The sequence below is a fragment of the Xenopus tropicalis genome, chromosome 2 (genome assembly GCF_000004195.4).
Source record: "Xenopus tropicalis strain Nigerian chromosome 2, UCB_Xtro_10.0, whole genome shotgun sequence".
Taxonomy (NCBI): Eukaryota; Metazoa; Chordata; class Amphibia; order Anura; family Pipidae; genus Xenopus; species Xenopus tropicalis.
Genome location: NC_030678.2, coordinates 85,662,165 through 85,680,811, shown reverse-complemented (window position 1 = coordinate 85,680,811; position 18,647 = coordinate 85,662,165). Strand labels below are relative to the sequence as shown.

At 36.5% G+C, this 18,647-nt stretch overlaps 1 protein-coding gene across 1 annotated transcript in view; it reads left to right on the top strand.

Moving 5' to 3' along the window:
* The first annotated feature begins 5,167 nt into the window (after window positions 1-5,167).
* grik3 (glutamate receptor, ionotropic, kainate 3) overlaps window positions 5,168-18,647 on the top strand; it is a 254,320-nt gene continuing 240,840 nt past the window's right edge. The window contains exon 1 of the mRNA XM_031896913.1: window positions 5,168-6,012. Within this exon, the coding sequence (XP_031752773.1) occupies window positions 5,898-6,012 (115 nt within the window). The 5' untranslated portion in view covers window positions 5,168-5,897. The remainder of the gene's footprint in view (window positions 6,013-18,647) is intronic.

Genomic DNA, 18,647 nt, shown 5'->3' with positions numbered 1-18,647 from the left:
CTGTTCAGATCTAATTGCTGGTTTGTCTTCAGTGTTACTACTGTAAATGTGGCACTCAGTGTAAATTCAGTGAGTGAGACCAGCATGGGTCTCTAACTTAGTAGCCTATTTATAAAGATATATTCTAAACTATACACCTCAGAACACCTCATAAGAATGCCTAATTTGCCTTACACACATACCTTGCACATAAATGACATATATGCAACCACGTCTCCATTAACAAAAGTGTATATACCTTAAGTATGGATTTCCTTTGTTATAATTTTAATCTACCACCTGGACTTTGTGAAGATATTAGTTATATGTCCAGGGCACCCAGCATTAGACATGGCATAAATATGTGATATAATACTGTATGTACAAATCAACTGCGTGTGTGGTACAGTATGGAAAGGGAAAGTAACACGTCTTTAGGGCAGGTACTAACTCCAGTTTCTCTTATAACTGTGTGCCTTGCAGTTTGCATCATTGCCAGGGCTATAGAAGTTCTGGAGTTCTAAGGGGTTCAACGTTTCACCAGTTCGGGCCATCAAGGAAGCAGCCAAAGTATCGCTTGTTATAATCTGCCCCCATTGCTTTCCCCAGTGCATGCTTCCCCCAGCCCTGCCCATTTTGTTTCTCTAAAGGGCATACCAGAGGATGCCCATGTGCTGTTCATCTCCTGCCCACTCTGTATGCAATTCTGACAAATGCAGGACTTACTACATACAGATTGAAGTGAACTTTCTCTATCTGAATGGACTAAACCTTTGCATCTTGTGATTGTGATTTCTACATATATAAAAAGACAGACAAATAGATAAATGGAAATAGACTGCATGTATTTTGTTCAATTCAAATACTTGTTATTAGCAAACTTGCAATAAATGTTTATCACGGGACAAATTACATAGCTGAAGGCTTCTTGCCTTTCCTGCTAGATATTAGGGCAAGGGTCTTTTTAGCGCAAGCAGAAATCTAAAATGAAGGTGGCCAGGTCTGGAACTGAAGAGAAAACAGTTAAAGTATGCATTAATTTAGCACTGCTCATGAAACACACTCATTATACTTTTCTTTATTGCAAAAATGATGGGGAAAAAAGAAGAAATCATTAAAATAAGTAAAATGTGAGCTGATAAAGCTATTTTTTTCTATCTCCCTTCCGGAGTTTGAACTATAAATTCAGGTTAATGGGAAAAGTCCTATACTAATTTTATGAAGATGTTCCACAGATTAGTAGCACTTTGAGCAGAAGGCCAGGGGCTGTCAGCAGCAGGATGGCAAGAAATATGAATGGAATAAGGGAAGGCTAAATGCAAACTAGAATAGCTTTCCAGGAAAATAATACCGGATACCTTTGTTAGATTCTGAAAGTTCTTTGGAACAGGATGAGAAGACAAGAGGATGGAAGAATGTTTTAGGAAACTATATATACAGGCAGTAAAAAGAGGACTTCTGCAATGTTTTAATCAAGCTCTTAAATAGCATCTAATGAAACGAGAGCCAGGTGCCTTCTCTTAAAAGGACTTACTGGAACCAAAAGATATTTATAAATATGCATGGATGAAGAGACAGAAGTAGAATTAAATACAGCATGTAGTAGAAAATGTTGTGGGGTGATACTATAGGGATACATGCATAGTGGTGTGCTATAGATAGATAAAAGTTTAATGTGTCTTGGTTCATCAATAAAAGGACTAACTACATTATTAATTCTTCAGGGCTCATTGATCATGGAGGGGTGGGGGGGGAGTACACAGTGTAAATAAAAATGGTCAATAGTAAGGGTTTCTTCTCTATAGCAGCATCTGCAACAAGCACTATAGTTGCTAGTAACTTATAGCTCCCACAAAGGTGCTACCTTCATTTACGACTTTCACTAGGACTGTAACACTGAAACCATTTTCTCTGTCTCTCGTGTTTCATGGAGTGGTGAGGGGAGTACAAAGTGCAAACAAAAAATGGTCAATAGTAAGGGCTTCTTCTCTATAGCAGCATCAGCAACAAGCGCTATAGTTGCTAGTAACCTATAGCTCCCACAAAGGTGCTACCTTCATTTACAACTTTCACTAGGGCTGTAACACTGAAACCATTTTCTCTGTCTCTTGTGTTTATGTTTACCTATTTTTACACTTTTTTGTTTCCCTACAATTCTTTTTTCCATCAAGTTAAAGCATCTCATTTCATATCTGTTTCTCAGAAAAATCAATTACATGTGGCTGCTTGAACCAATAACTAGCATGGGAAGAGGCACCCTTATCTTGCCAGAGGTACATTAACTGGTAATCGAGGGCGTTCTACATGTATTGCTACTTTTATTTTCTCAGAAATGTAGCATATGCAATCAGAAAGTAAAAGTTTCTTCTTATTTCTCTTCTATCATTCCTATAATCTATCTATCTATCTATCCATCTATCTATTTATCATCTATCTATCTATCTATCTATCTATCATCTATCATCTATCTATCTATCTATCTATCTATCTATCTATCTATCTATCTATCTATCTATCTATCTATCTATCTATCTATCTATCTATCTATTATCATCTATCTATATCCATCAGCTCAATCCATCATATCATCTTTACCTCTCTGCCTGTCTGTCTGCCAGATCTGTCTGACCTTTATCTCCCTCCAAATCTATAAACCTCTCTGTACGTACAGTATTTTCCAGATCTTTCTATCCACACTGATACACTAAAGCATGGATGTACTATGTATAAATAGCTGCCCTTATATCCCCTGTGAGCTGCCTCAGCCAATCAGTACCCCTGCCCCATCCTCTCACAAAGTTGATGTGGAATGGGTTGAGCCGAGATATCTCTCTGAGGACACCCTCTGCTGAGCTGACAGTTTAATTGAAAAGTTTCACGCTGCGGTGGCCAAAACATCATCACCAGAAACTGTCAGTTCTGGTCTGTGCATGAGGGAAATATTATTTTTATTACATTTTACAGGTTGCCACTTTTAACTGTGTCAGTGCCAGCAGTATGAAGATTGATAAAAGAAGTCTTTATTTTAAAACTCAAGGGTTCAATATCATAAAAGATTATTTATATGTTTCAATATAACTATATGGCAAAAAGGGAGACGTAACACTGGATATGCCCTTGTCAAAATAATATTTTGAAACAATATGAAGTTCTTACAGCTGTAAAACAAAAAACAGATTTAGGATTGTTTATAAAAGATTTCAAGTGATTTAAATGTAACTTTTAGAAGTAGCCCAAATATGTGCCTAAACTGCCTCTACTGACTTCCATGTGAATCGCCTGCTAGCACTTGTGCAGCCACTTCTCAGACAAGCGTTGCCTGGAAATACAACAGTAACTGCTTCTTGCAGGTATTATTGTTTCCTGTGGGGACATAACAGGAAAATACTCCAAATACATTACAAGCTATCATTCTCCTGGCATGGCTCAAGTGTCAGGGATTACACATCTCCTGTATTAGAGGAAGTGATTTCTTTGTGAACATTAACTACAATAGAATATAGGATACCCAGAAGGCCCTCACTGTGGGTTAGAAAAGGGGTTAAACTATTTTATACAAACAATGATCTCGCAGGCAGAGGCTTTGGAAAAGGTGTTATAAAAGGAGTTATTAGCTGTATTTAGGTCTGGTGCCACACTAGACTCCAGACCTAACTGTGCTCCCCGGCTTGCAGAAGTGACATTATGTACATGGCTGTGCTTGATGTCACTTCCATCATACGTGATGTCACGTCAAGCAAACATTGCCAGGTGAGCTGCTCTTATGCCTCCCACTTGGGGAGTTTTTTTTTATTGTTTTTAAAACAATGTATTGATTATTTAGGCACCTGAGGACAACTCCCCTAAAGCTGCCACTTTATAGGCACGGGCCCTTGATTGCCTATAAAGGAACCTTTACTAATGCAGCATTAAGGGTATGGATGCAAATGTTTTTTTTATCAATGCAATTCCTTAAATGTTCTTGCATCTAAAAAAAAGCTCCTTGCACTTCCAGTTGCACCAAATTTAATTTTGAAGGTCTTGTATGTGCACAGGTTCCCTCTCCCCCCTGATTTGTCAGGCTACTGGGGCCTTCCCTTCATCAGATCCCTCCTCCATGAGGGAAACTCTGTGGAGCTAAAATTGCTCACCCTGCTGTATACTAATAGGGGAAACCTCCTGGCATCTCTGTATCACTGGGAACCTCCCCTTCAGGGTAGTCAATTTGGACAAAGATCTGCTCATTTAGGTAACTTGCCAAACAGTGCACCTTTCTGTAAATAAGCAGCTTAAGACCATTAACCTGTATGGTGAAACAGACCACCATGGGGAAGGTTAAGATCCCTTATAAATGTAATGAACTGATTGTGAACAGGAAAACATTGTGGCTTATAACACCAACAGGCAAAAAATATATTCTTATTGTCATGTCTAAAAAGAAGTGACATGTATTTTCTGGGATTGTTTTAGTAACTTTAGATAATATTTGCCAGTGCTGCCTGATCCTTTCTCCTGTAAGTATGCTTGTTTGTGTAGCTGTAATAGAAATCCCTGCGGTTTCACTTTTCATTCTACTGCCAGCTGTTTATTAAATGGTACAACTGCAGCACAATGTCAGGGTGGAATAAATTATACTGGATGTGAATAAAAAAAGAGCAACCAGTAGCCTTCCAAATGTAGTTAGACTACAATTCCCAGCAGCCCCTGGCAGCATTTGGCAACATCTGGGGTCTCCAGTTGCCCATAAGAATAGATAATACAGGTTGTTATCATAAGGATATTTAATTAAATTTGGCTATTAGAGAGGGTTAATAAAGGGCTTTGTAATAGAGAATCAGCTTGTGTAAGTTACTCAAATTTGCCACTTTTATTTATTTTTAAAATCCTTTATTGAATGTCTTGGTGCAGTCTATCATCTTTTGAAACTAAGAATCTTCCCCAGATTTAGTGCTTAACCTTTTTGAGCTGCAGCTGACCTTTCTACACACAAGAGGTTAACAAGGGCTGAGGTGGTGCCAATTGCCAAGTCAAGGAGAAAAAAGATCCTGCAGTATCAGAAGCCTCTTCCCTAATAACCACACCCCCTCTTACACCCTCAGAGCACTATTGGCATTGCACATGCATGTGCCACACAAACCAGCAAACCGTAGTTTTAATGCCCAGCAAGATCTGCCGCGATAACCGCTCAAGAGGAGCAGCTTTTTAAAAAAAAAAAAAAGAAAGGGGGGTTGGAAGTCGTTTCTTTGAATTCCGCTGAAACCCTTATTTTAAATGTATAGGATTAATTTGTAATCCAGCATCACTCTCTTGTTTATCTACATTTGCAGTTCACCCTCCACCCCTAAGACTATAGAGAAGTGGAATGAATTGTATTCACCCACTGAACAAATCACAGTCATGAGATGGGAGCTGCTTTGCATGTGGAGCAGGCAGCCTGCCTGAGTGCGTCTGCCTTTGTCACTCCAACACTCTCACTTCTACAAAATCTGTGAGGCCACAGAAGGGAGAAATATATCTGTCTATATTTTTTCACTCTTTGTCTGCAGAATGGCTTCTGCATCTGTTTTTCTTTCTCTCTATACCCCAGAGAGCTCCTGATTTCTTATGTCTGGGATTCCACTCCACAGCTTTGCTAAAGACCAGTTGATAGCATCAATGAGGACTGCATGTAAGCATCTAGTCTCCAGCAGGTGAATGGGACTGGGAGCAGCAGAGATCGCTGGAACACAGCTAAATAGAAAAACCTATGTGTTGTTAGTGGCAATATCATCTTAACCTTTGATTTCATCTGCACGGGCTTGGGGAGAGTCTGCTAACATGTGCAGTGCAGAGGCATTCAGCTGTGACTATCTTGGGCTATTATTGGAATCTTAAAACAGCAAAGGAAGTCCCAGGGAATTCCATATTAACTTAACTTTGGGGGGATTTTGGTCCTAACAATGACACATTACTGGCTCTCTTTGTGGCGTATGGTTTTACAATACTGGGCAGTATGGTTCTGCTACATTTTCTGGCTTCAGAGCTGTCAAGGAATGCCACATGTTATTCGTATAGGTAAGTCCTGCATGCCATTCTGTCTATCTGTCATACCATAGCGTCCCTTAACTGTCACGGGTGCAGCTGCATCCTTAAAAGTGTTGCTGTCCCCTCTGGTGGTGAAAGGGTTGCCTCTCTAAGTGAATATGGTTATGGACCTGAGCAGCCAGACCCAAAATGATGCTTAAGGACAAACCAACCTGCACCTTGCCCTGCAAAATGTATTCTAGTGACCCAAGCTTGCAGCCACCTTACCTCACCCCCTGCTCTGCTGCAGAGTTTTAATTCTCTTGCCCCTAAGGACAAAGAGCTAAAATCAGATACTCCTTATCAATCTATTTATTGGTGTCTGCAGGTTGGCAGTTGCAAAAAAAAAAAAAAAGCACTGAAGCACCTTTGGAAGTTGGTTGCACTAGAATGCTAGTTATAGAAAAGGTGCATTGTACAGAAAAGTGTTTTTTTTTTTACATGAATGGATCACGTTTGTCTTTTTAAATATGAAACAGTTTGTGATGTTTTACCAGTCTTATTGTGTATTTGATATCTCTGCTAACGGAAAGCATTTGTGCCCTTTTGTTGTGAGAAGTCTCAGTCATACGATCTGATACGCGCTCTGTTTGCTGACTTGTATTATATTCGCCGGGAGTTATATAGTCTCTGATAACTTGTGCTATTTCTAAACATAGCAGATCTGTAACTTTGTCTTATGCATTCCAGCATAGTTCAGATTCATATTCTTAATCATTATATAAACTACCCACCGTCTTCACTTTTTGACCTTGGGTGGCCATTTATCTCTTTGTTCCCCCAAGGACAAGTAGTGTCATAATGGGTTAGCGTCAGCATCCCGTTGAGGTCCAATCGATGGCAGTTTTTATCTACTTCTCGGCAACTTACCAATATCATTATACCTAATTTTGGTGTTTAAAATAACACAGAGCTTACATTGGCAGCAGGGCCTGCAACATGAGAACAACCCTAGTGCTAGTATTGTGAGTTAATGCCAATCGTTTATTCTCGAGGGATAGGGTCTTAAAGTCAGACTTTGCCAAATATATAATATATATATATATATACAGTATATGTTTCATGGATATGTAAATACCAATACATTTAAATGAATACGTAAGCCTAACACATGAGATTATTTTTTATCTTTATTATTTAGTATACACATGGGACCTGTAAGCAAAATATACTGCTGCTACTGATGCTGCAACTACTGATGCTTTTTGCATCTTCTTTGAAAGGTTTAATTGAAAAAAGGATTTTCTACGAGGTTTTAAGTTTATTACAGTAACAGTAAATGAAAAATACTATATTAGTGCAATACCACTTTAAGTTCAACATGAACTTACCCCAAGCTTAAATTCCTCTAGTTTATCATTTATATATCATTTTTTTTATTTCTAAAGAAAGTGTGTTTATAGATGACATATTGGAGCAGCCTGCTGGGGAGATGTTTTATATACACAAACACCTACAACAAAAAGTAGCTCTACAATGCCAATTTAACATTTATGTGCACTGCCAAAAAACAAAATATTTCCCCCTAAATATTTGGTTCAGGGTTAAACTGTATTTATAACCAATTTGTTGTCCGGTTCAAATGCATCTCTGTTTCCAAAAGGCAAACTAAACTCGACACAGGGAATGTTTTTATTTTATCAATGGACATTCAGAGCTACCAACAGTATATTTCCCCTCATTTAACCTCTCTATCTCTATGTAGGGCAATAGAAAAAAAAAGTCTTAATAATAGAATGTTTGTGAAGGCATAATTAAATACTATCAAGACTTTATTGGAAATTTGTTTTGCTTTTTATTTTTTGAGAACCTTAAAACATTCTAAGTCAATGAACAAAAAAGAACAGCACACACAGGGAAAGAGAGAGTAGATAAAGAATGTGTCTAGGGAACTGCTGCCGCAGGATGAATTAATTGTAATGATGCACAAATTATGTGGTCGCAATTAATTCAGATTAAATGTTATAAATCCTGCTTACTCCTAAATAGGCCAACATTAAGTAAATAAAACAACAATGGATTTGCTTTGAAAGTTGAGGTGCTGCACACTGTAACCAATGTCTGAAGATTTTTGGACATTGCTGGGGATAAAGTAGATCATATTTCATAGCAGGGGACTTTGTATGTTTTAGTTCGGTAAACTGTTGCAGAGAGAGTTGGGATTTACTATGATAATGCTATATGTGCCAGGGTTTCTAAAACAAAGCCTCTAAAAAAAAAAAAAAGTTCAGCTTTATCAAATGGAGTCGACTGTTGGAGAGTATAAAAACTGCAATGTTATGAACTTTGATGGAGTGTTGGATCCTTGGCCAGCCCTTCTGCGGGTTTGAGAAAACCCATTGCAGTATGGGAATTAAAATTGAATACATTAGACGTAACAGTATCCTGTATATAGGTGAATGCCAAGGTGGAACAAGGATCAGTGACTGCAACCCATCACAGGAACTGTGAAAACTGTAGTGGAATGTTTCTATGTTTATATTAGCCAGAAACAAGCACTAAAATAGACAACCAGGGGATATAAAGATCTTTAAAACAGGACCATGCTGAACATTATTCTCAAAGGACCAACCACTGCAAGCTCTGGAATCTTCACCAAATTTCCTCATAGTTAAACTAAACAAAAATGCACACTGATGAATAATGTTAATTCTATGGAACTCCCAATTTTTCTTGTGATTTACAAATGTTAAACGATAAAGGTATATGTGCTGTAGTTATTAGTATTACAAGGAGGTTGTGCAGATGCTTCCAAGCTGCACACTCAAAGTAATATTGTATCGTTTTCTCTACCTTCTTATCATCCAGTTACATCCCCTGTACTAGACAAGGTATTTTCCTCTTGGGTACGTGCCGATATGATCTTCTATAAATAAAATAATGTTCATCATCATGAGACATTACACTGTGAAGCTGGAGGTTATATGATAAATATTAATTTCAAATAAAGAGTGGTGGATTCATGTATTTGTTTCACAGCAGAGGTGCAGGATAGAATGACAGCAATAAGTTAATGTTATAAAATGAGGTGACACTACTTTGACCAACTATATACATACTGGTCTAGTAGATGTTAAGATTTTCAGAACAAATATGACAGTGACTATGCACAGTTAAAGAATATATGATATATGATATATTAATAAAATATTAAACATATGGTACTTTTTGCCCAAGAAAGCAAAAAGAAATGTTTTTTTCTTTGTCAATGTTTTAAAAGACCAATGGGACTTGCATGACTGCCAGACTGAGTTTTCTCTGGATGGTAAGGACCTGCCATTGTTAAATCTGGCTGCTGCCCAGAATGTTATTGTCTTTCTGCTTCTTCTGAGACCAACAAAATAATAGAGCATAGCTTTAGTACTCATCTCTGATGGATGTCGAACATTATTTTCCAACCTGTGGAACACTGCGGTGACAACAGAGAGGACAGAAATACACAGGAGACAAAGACAAAACAAAAAAAAGAAAAAAAGTGGAATGGTATTTTCTCAAACTGTTTTTATACATTGCATTTTTGAAAGTACTAGTGGCATTTGGATACAATTTGTCATGCAAGACCAAGATAATCACAATCCTTTTTTATCATGAACTAATCCTTCTTTCTTTCTTAATGTCCCTCATCTATTTATTTTTTTCTTATTAAAAACAGAATACTTTTTTCTAAAATTCAGTATAAATTTCACACAGTCCCATTAAACACTAAAACAAAATGTATTATATTTAACTCAAAAACATCATTTTTGATTATTTGCATTAATCCCCTAATTTATTTTGCCCTACTGCAATGTTATTTTTCTTCCTACAAAACTTTGAGAGTCTAAACTTTGTAATATATTGCTGGCTATGATCCTTGATATACCATTATGTATTAAATAGTAGTTGTTGCGCCATTGTGGTCTCTGTTAATGCGGTTTATGATACGGCTTAGCATTTGTGGGAACAGAGACACAGGTGTATATCAAATAATGGCTGAAATTCTTGCATGTAGCATACATAAGTAAATATGGTTTTAGTCTGAGTTGCAAAACTTTTCTTTAAGAAAAATGTTAATGATTTAGGAAAATAGGATATTTTTGGCACAGCTGTTTCCCTATAATACCAACAATGTTTAATTAAAATCTTTTGCTATTACCCTATTGCTGTGTACATTGTTAAATAGCAAATTAAATATTTTCGAAAATAATTCTTTAAAAATTGTATTTTGCTTTGTTTCATATATATTTGCCCCCACCACATCGCTAAACATTCTATGACACCCATTCCCAGTCCCTTTTTTTCTCCATGTGACCCTATACTTACATCTCTCTCTACATACATTGTTCCCAATCTTCTGTCTTTGCCTAAATCCCCTCTAAATCTATGCTGTAAAAACTTCTATTGAGCCTATTAAATTGTAGGAGTCTTTGAAATAACTTAAATTTCAGTTTTTATTTTTATTTACAATGAGCCATTTAGCAAAACAGCTCCCCCTGCTATTAAATAATTGCCTCACTTCTGCTCAAAGGCATCGAGAGAGGAAGCCCAAGCATCTTTGCTTTTTGCCGAAGATAACATAGTAGTATATTGCCACCCCTTTGTGGATTTTTTTTGTCTGACACTCTTCCTCTTTCTCTCTGCCTTATTAATAATTGTATCAGTTATGACTTTATTGGCTTTTTGTTTAATTGGAAATAATATGGGAAAGGAAAACCAGACAGAAATAGACTACTTTTATCATTAGTCAATAAATACTGGAAACAGCACTTTCCTTGGACATCTAATATATTTGTATTTTAGCACCATTCTAATTCACGTTTTACAATTTTCTAATTTATTCTTATGATATATAATCTTTCCTTTAGAGTAAGATATATGTAAAAGGATTCTAATTTTTTACATTGCACGAAGGACAAGTAATATCTAGGTGGCAAGAGGTTAAAAACTTGTGTAGTACTTTATATCTTACTGTCTGACTAAATGGACAAAGGTGCATTATAAATCAGTGATTAAGAAGCATCACAACTCTGAGATGGCATATATTCTGCAAATGTAGGTACCTCTTGCTGAGCGTACATTTACCACGTAAATGGGTCTATTATTGTTTACTGAATATGTGATATACTGACATAAAACATTAGCAAAACCTATGTTGGAGATAACTACATAAAAACCAAATATATTTTTCGTTTCTTCTAAGTTATAACCCAGAACAATTGGTGAACAGAACATTATAAGTAATCCATCTGTTATAGATTGTTGCCCCAGTATTAAAGAATGCAATAGAAATTCTCTGTTCTTCTGATATGATATCAGCAACCTCTGTGTGTCACTATTATTCTATAACTGTTTGACATTATTAGCATTAAATACATGGTATGTGACAAAAAGGTTCTGTTCAGATATGTAACTAAAATGTGTTACTGAGATCCAGAGTAGGATAAAGCTCATCTGAAATAACGCGGAGAAGAATGTCATGTTATAGCAACTCCACTAACAGGCTTTTATCTTTTAATTAATCATATGAGCGGTATAAATTACTCATCTAAACCAAGTGTATTAGATTTTTTTTATCACTGTTGCAATTCTGCACTCTGCAGACACAGGAGTGTTGGCACAGTTTGCAGCTACTCTATAGCTAAGAGGTAGACAGGCTATCACAATGGAAGCGAGCCAGAAGGCAGTATTGACTGATGTGCCTGGAGGGAGGGGACCTGAGACAGCAAAAGAAGCAGCTGGTCATATATATATGTCTATCTACACTCACGCTCACACACACACACTAAAAATCCCAGTAAGGAACCAATGTATTTATATATTATAAAGCACAATAATGAACTGTTCTATTTCATGTATAAGGGTATTCTTGTTTATTTGAATTCAGCATACTATATATATATATATACACATATACATACATATATATACACACACACACACACACACACACATAAGGGTAAGTTTAAAAAAAAGAGATGCAATGATGCTATATTTGTCTAAGGGAATCAGTACCACCGTTGTGTTACTGTTCTCGGTTTAACAGTGTGGTTCCATCTAAAATCCATTTCCCAAATGTGATGTATCCCTGGCGCACACTAAACCACTTGTCTAAAGTCATTTGCTTTCTGCAGGGAAAAACCCCAAACATATTGATTTTCATTCAGGATCAGTCTGCCTCTACACCACTGCCTCTACGCAGGAATCTCCCTGACAAACAACACAGTAGAAACTACCTGCTGCTGCTACATCACAGCAATGGAAAAAGAATAAGGGTGGCAGTGGAAGAATTTAAGGGGACTTGCATAAAGAATATTTTGCTGTGGTAAAAGTAAGGATTTCTTGAGGAGACAGATAGATAGACAGACAGACAGAAAGACAGATAGATAGATGCTCTGGGAACAGACCCTTAAAATATAACTGTTATGTCTTGTGGTGGATTAATTGTAAATATATATTGTAAACATAAATGCATGTGTGGTGTTTTTTTTCTACCAAATCTATTGGGAATCTGTCCAATGACTCCATAAAGGTCAAGACACCGGGGAACAAATATGTACTGTTGGGGAATGCATATTATGTTACCTCTTTCAAATGGAATCATTTTAAAATTCCTTCTCTGGTGTATATAAAATTCAGAGCTAAGAAGGATACACCATTAGGTGTTGCTTTAATTATTTAATATGCTTTGAATGTAAGTCTACCTCTTTCACACTGAATACACCTACTTTACATATTTAAAATAAGCCTGTTTGACAAATAGTGTTTAATTTTTTATTACTTTTTTTCATATTATGGGGGTTATGTAATAAAAGGAACAACATTTGCTACAGGTCTATTCAATCATCTGTATCTAACCTAAACGCAACCAGTCAACAGGTTGATTTGAGATACTTGGCTTGTTGGGCTGGAAGGACAAGTCTTCTGTTAAAAACATGTGCTGGTATTCAAAATCAGGCTACATCCTGGCTCTCTTACCATTCTAACAAAACCTCATCACCTACTGCATTCCTCTAAATGTAGGGGTGTCACAAGGCTCTGTACTTTGTCCAATGTTAGTTTCCTTATATATATATAAATACATATATATATATGTATTTGGGATATCTTATGCATTCATTTGTTTTAAATATCATCTGTATGTTAATGATGTCCAAATCCAGATATATTTATCAACCCCTTCATTATCAGCTAAATCTGAGACTATGTCTAATTGCCTCTTAGCAATCCCCAACTGGATGAACAAAAATGAACTGATTATTTTTCCAAATTAACATGGTCCTCCTTCCCATCTTTACCATGTCTTCTAATGGCATGTTCATTAAACCTGTCAACTTAGCTCTATGTCTAGTTTATACTTCTTGCTCTTATTCTCTGACCATGTTAATACCACTGTCCAATTGTTTACTTCTCCTTACACAAGTATTGCCAAAATCTGTGCGTTTTTTAGCAAGCAACATCTAAGATGCTCATCCAAGAGAATACAGCCCCCCCCGATAAAGTCCTTATCATGGATTCCCATAAAACAAAGAATAATTTATAAACTCCTCCTCATAACCTTCAAAGACCTTAATTCCTCTGCTCCTCACTATACATCTGCTCTTGTGTCTCCATACATTTCTGGCCACTTCCTTTACTACTGCTTTTTCCCCCCTTGAGCTTTTCTGCCTTGCAGCTCATTAACATTTGGAATACCATCCCTGAATTCCTCCAGAGAGAATAATCCCTTGCTCTCTTAAATAATAAACTACCTCTTGGGCCACACACATAACATTTCACCTAGTTTTTATAAAGCAGTGTCTACCAATGGAAACTGCAGCAATTTTTCTCCAGTGCCGGGCCAAGCCTAGATGGGTTGGCCCACCATCCCCCCTGCCCCTGTGCTCACGCGCACACAAGGTGGCGGGGTTGCCAAGGCCACTGGTGGGGGGGTACTGTAGTGGGGGAAATGGGCCCGGAACTAGTGGTAGGTGAAAGAAAAGGTATCTGCTTGGCACCCCCCTTCCACCTTTACGCCCTAGGCAGTTGCCTCTTCTGCCTACCCCTAGGTCCAACCCTGTCTGTCCCATTTTTCTTTCCTGGAAAATTCACGAAACCGCTGAAAAATTTGCAGAATGGTGAAAAAAAATAATTTTTTCTTACCTGTGCAACTTTTTTTTTGCTCCAAATTTATTAAAGTCAATGCTCATTTTTTTCATTCCTACAGTGCGACTTCTTCGGTGACAAATTTTTCTTATGGGTGCAGCTTTTTTTCTCACTCCAAGTCAATTGGCGTCTTTTGTAGCTGCAAATTTTTGTGACTGGCAGCGAAGTGCGGAATTTTGCCATTAATCCATGCCTGGCAAAAAAATGTGCTCATCACTAACTAGCACTACATTTTTAATGTAACTGTATTTATTATTAGTATTATTATAATGACCCCTCTTTGTTCTATGAATTTGTTCTTCTGCAGTACATTGGCGTATACATAAGTAGCATAATAAAAAAAAATACATACTTACATATATACATACATAAAGGCTTTACCTTTAAACGTATAAGAAACATTACAATGACAATGTGTATGCATGCATGTATGTATGAATACACATAATTTGTACCACTAAGCTAAAATACATTCTTGCAAAAGAGACACCAGTAAGTGCTGTTAACATGTACCAGTGACATAAATAAACCATAACTGTGAAGAAATGGTACAACACAATTTAAGTCCCAAGCATCCCAAGAGAAAAGGGCCAAAGCACTCTCATAATCTAAAATGAGAAATTTCCCTTCAAGAGAAAGTTGTGACAATTTCCACTCACTGAATTAAGCACACTTGTATAATACCCTTAGCGTTATTTTTTACCTCGGTCAATGCAGTAGAATTTTAAACTCTTCATATTTTTAAGGATCCCAAGTACAAACTTTTTGTTAAATAATTTACAGATGATTCTATTCAGTAGATTTCAGCTGTTTGCCCTGCTTAAGATTGCATGCAAATATGCCACCTATAAATTTGTGAACTTTATAAAGTCACAGTAACAAAACCGATTTTTAATACAAACACAAACGATAAAACCAACTGCAAATAGTTGACTATACTGGAAATACCACATTTGCATACTTTTGTGGCTTTTGCTTACATTATATAGTTCAAATCTGGAAATGTATTGTACATGACAATGTATCTGTTGATATTTTAATATTATTTTTTTATATGGAGAACAGATTTAATGTGATATACAGTTTAACTATAAATATTGACTCAAATGTTCCTTGTGCTCAGATCTTAGCCATTATATTATATACTCGGGTGTTTTTGCTGATTTTCCACCTTTTCAGTTGTTTACCAAATACAGATAAATTATCCTAGAATATCAAGATGAATATTAAACACTGTATGGGCAGACCATATTATTATATCACCTTATGGAACATTTTAATACTTTGTGAATCAAAAACCTAAATATACTAGTATTTAGCATTTTTCCTTCAAACTATTGTCTGCCATAAAGTGCAGTGTAATCTGTGAGGAACCAGTGCAGGTCAAGAACATTCTGGGCATTTTTTTCTAAACTTGATATAGGTAGAAAAGAAGAAGCACCCTCCATGTACAATATACCCCCCTTTTTTACTTAAAAATGAGCTCTGCAATAGCATATACATTTTATTACATTATTATCTCAATATTCCCAAATTGAATGATTCAGTTTCTAAACCCTTTAGGCTCATGTTTTGCCTGTTAAATCCATTGAAGCTTGCAATTTGCCCAGTTTTTGGTAAGCCTTGCCTCTTCTCTGGTCTGTAAATCAGGAATGTTCTAAATTATGGTTTGGTTGCTGTGGGCAACTGCAACACATTACTTAATATGGATCAGTTACATAATTTATGATTGGTCATTATTAGCCTTCCACCACTGGGATTATACATTGTAACTCTTGTTTTATTGGCTGTGCTGTCCACATGTCTTACTCCTCTATATATATGGACGTCTGGTGTTTCATGCTATCAACCAATTGGCGTATCTAAAAATTATTGGGCCACATAGTAAAATGTTACTCACCACTCACCAAATGGAAAGCTTCAGGCACATATACTGTAAAATGGTATATCTTTAAAAATAATTAAGCCCTCCAGCAGACTGTGGTTCTAGTGGTACACCCCAGTGTGCCATCATACATCCCCCACCACTCCAGGCATTCCATATGGTTTACAAAGGTAGTATTACATTGAATCTGCCTTTTGTTGGGTGCCATTATGGATCAGTATAATTAAAATGATATGATAATATAATGATACATAATGATAATGATATAATAAAGTGATATGATAATTATCAGTTGTTAATACAATAGCATATAGTTGATAGGTCAGTTAAGATGAAATATAGAAATATGTGTCCCATGAGTCTTTTAATTCACAAAGCCTGTATACCTACAGAAAATATTCTGTTTCAAATAACAATTCAGTATGTGTTTTATGGTATTTCGTTTAAGTTTTTGGTATTGCATTTCATTTAATGCTCCTGCTGTGCTCAAGCAGTGGAAGAAAATTACAGAGATTGGTCAGAAACAACTTGGGTGCTTCTCACTTCAAATATCTTGTACACTTGTAACTCCGGTTACAGCAGTTATTATTTATTTATACAGAGCTTTGCAGCCAGAAATAAGGAGAAGCATAACTTGCTTACAAATTAGGTGAGAGATGTTTGTATTGGTTGATGTGCTGATTGAGTCCTGGTAATGATTGTGTAAAGAGGGATTTAGTGATATTTATATATCAGTAGAGGGCAGTGTGTGGCACAATTACTGTATGTTATATCTACCCATTCTATTTGCATTGCTTCCCAATACCATGCTGTTAGGATTGAGAAGTCATTGTGGCAGAGGATTTCAGAGATTGAGGAGTGTTCATGACCATTTATGGGGGAAGATTATACTTTTTTTTATATTCCTTTAGAAGTATCATTGCCTCAAAAATGCACACATTTTGCATTACAGAGCAGTAAAAATCATAAACATTAGGGTCCAGAGCAGAAAGTTCCGCCAAAGTGAAGTTGAAGAGAGGAACAGAGAAAGACTGGAAAGGGGGCATCTGTCAATTCTCCTTTATTTTTCATTAGTCATTTATGCCACCAATAGGGGTTAAGCAAGGGGGCCATCAGAGTTTTCAGGGTATAATGGGCATGGCTAGGGGTGAAATGGGTATGACAAAAACCTTCCAAAGGTTGAAGTGTCTGAAGAAGCAGCATAAGATCTGCTTTTCCTGTTACTTGAGCAAGCATGCATCATTTGTTAAGCTAAATGGTAGGACCCATTGAAAACATAATCAAAGCGATCTATTTTATATATATATATATATATATATATAATATAATTTATTATAAGTGTTGATTACAGATCTGCTTACTTTATCTTTTGTAGTTGGGTGATGTAAGGTCTCCATTTTCCAGCATGCTGCAGTCTGCATTATTCTGGTAAACATTGATATACTGTATACCCTTATTCCAAGTTTTTTTTTTCCATATAAAATATAGGTATGGAACCTGTTACACAGAATTATTGGGACTTGGGGTTTACAGATAATAGATCCCATACCTGTACCTATAAAAGATGCATGACATTTCACTATAGACTTTTAAGCCCATGTCTGTGCTATCAATCCAAAAAATGAAGAATAAATGATGATTAAATAGTGCCTTTGAAAATGTATCCATGTGTGAACTGTGCCATTTTTCTGTATTATTAAATCATGATTTGGGGGCTAGTTTTAAAAGGGCCTTCCAATGTACTTTGTTCCAAGAATGGTGGGGTTGGTCAAATGGGAAGGTGATGCCCTAACTTGTTAGAGAAAATTATATAGTCTTAGATTTTTTCCCCCTTTGCTGAGGCCAAAAATTCTCCAAGTTGAATAAAAACCCCTTTTCACTTTTTTCATTTAATTGTGTACTATAGTGAATGTAGCTTTTTCTCCAGAGTACAAACAAGAAGCAGATGTGGATGGCATGGAGCTGAAAATACATCTCCTGGGAGTGTTTCTGGTGAAACAAACCACATCCCTACTCCTCCGTTTAACAAACCTGTCCACACTTCACTTTATAAATAACAGGTTTATATAGGATATCTGGCAAAAGTTTATATTGCAGTTTGAAGCTGTGTCTCCATCAGGGTTTTTTTCCCGCACGCTGCAGTCAGAAACTGCACACAAAACTTGCCTCCACATCATTATGAGGGTTAGCCGCCAGGGTACACATTTTCTTTTATGCCATGTCATGTCATGGCATGTGGTGACTGTAAAAAGAAGAATACATGCTATCATAGTGCACAGTGAGAAACCTATACATTACTGGTGTGCATATCAGATATATATACATATGTGTATTAATAAACATTTGCCTTTTTCTTACCAAAATCGATCTTTATCATTGCTTTTAATAGTCTACCATATATTAGTAGAATTGTGTTTAATTGATTGAGGGAAGTAGTAAACTTTTTTTATTGCAACATTTTTTTCTTTAATAATAGGCCACATGAGGGTTTTAAAGGTCACATAAAACAATTCTAGACTCTGAACCTGCAAAATGTAATTACTACTGACCCGCCTAGTAATAGTTTAATATGCTATCTGTTGCTAAATCACTTTAGACATTCTGAGGATCTATACAGCAC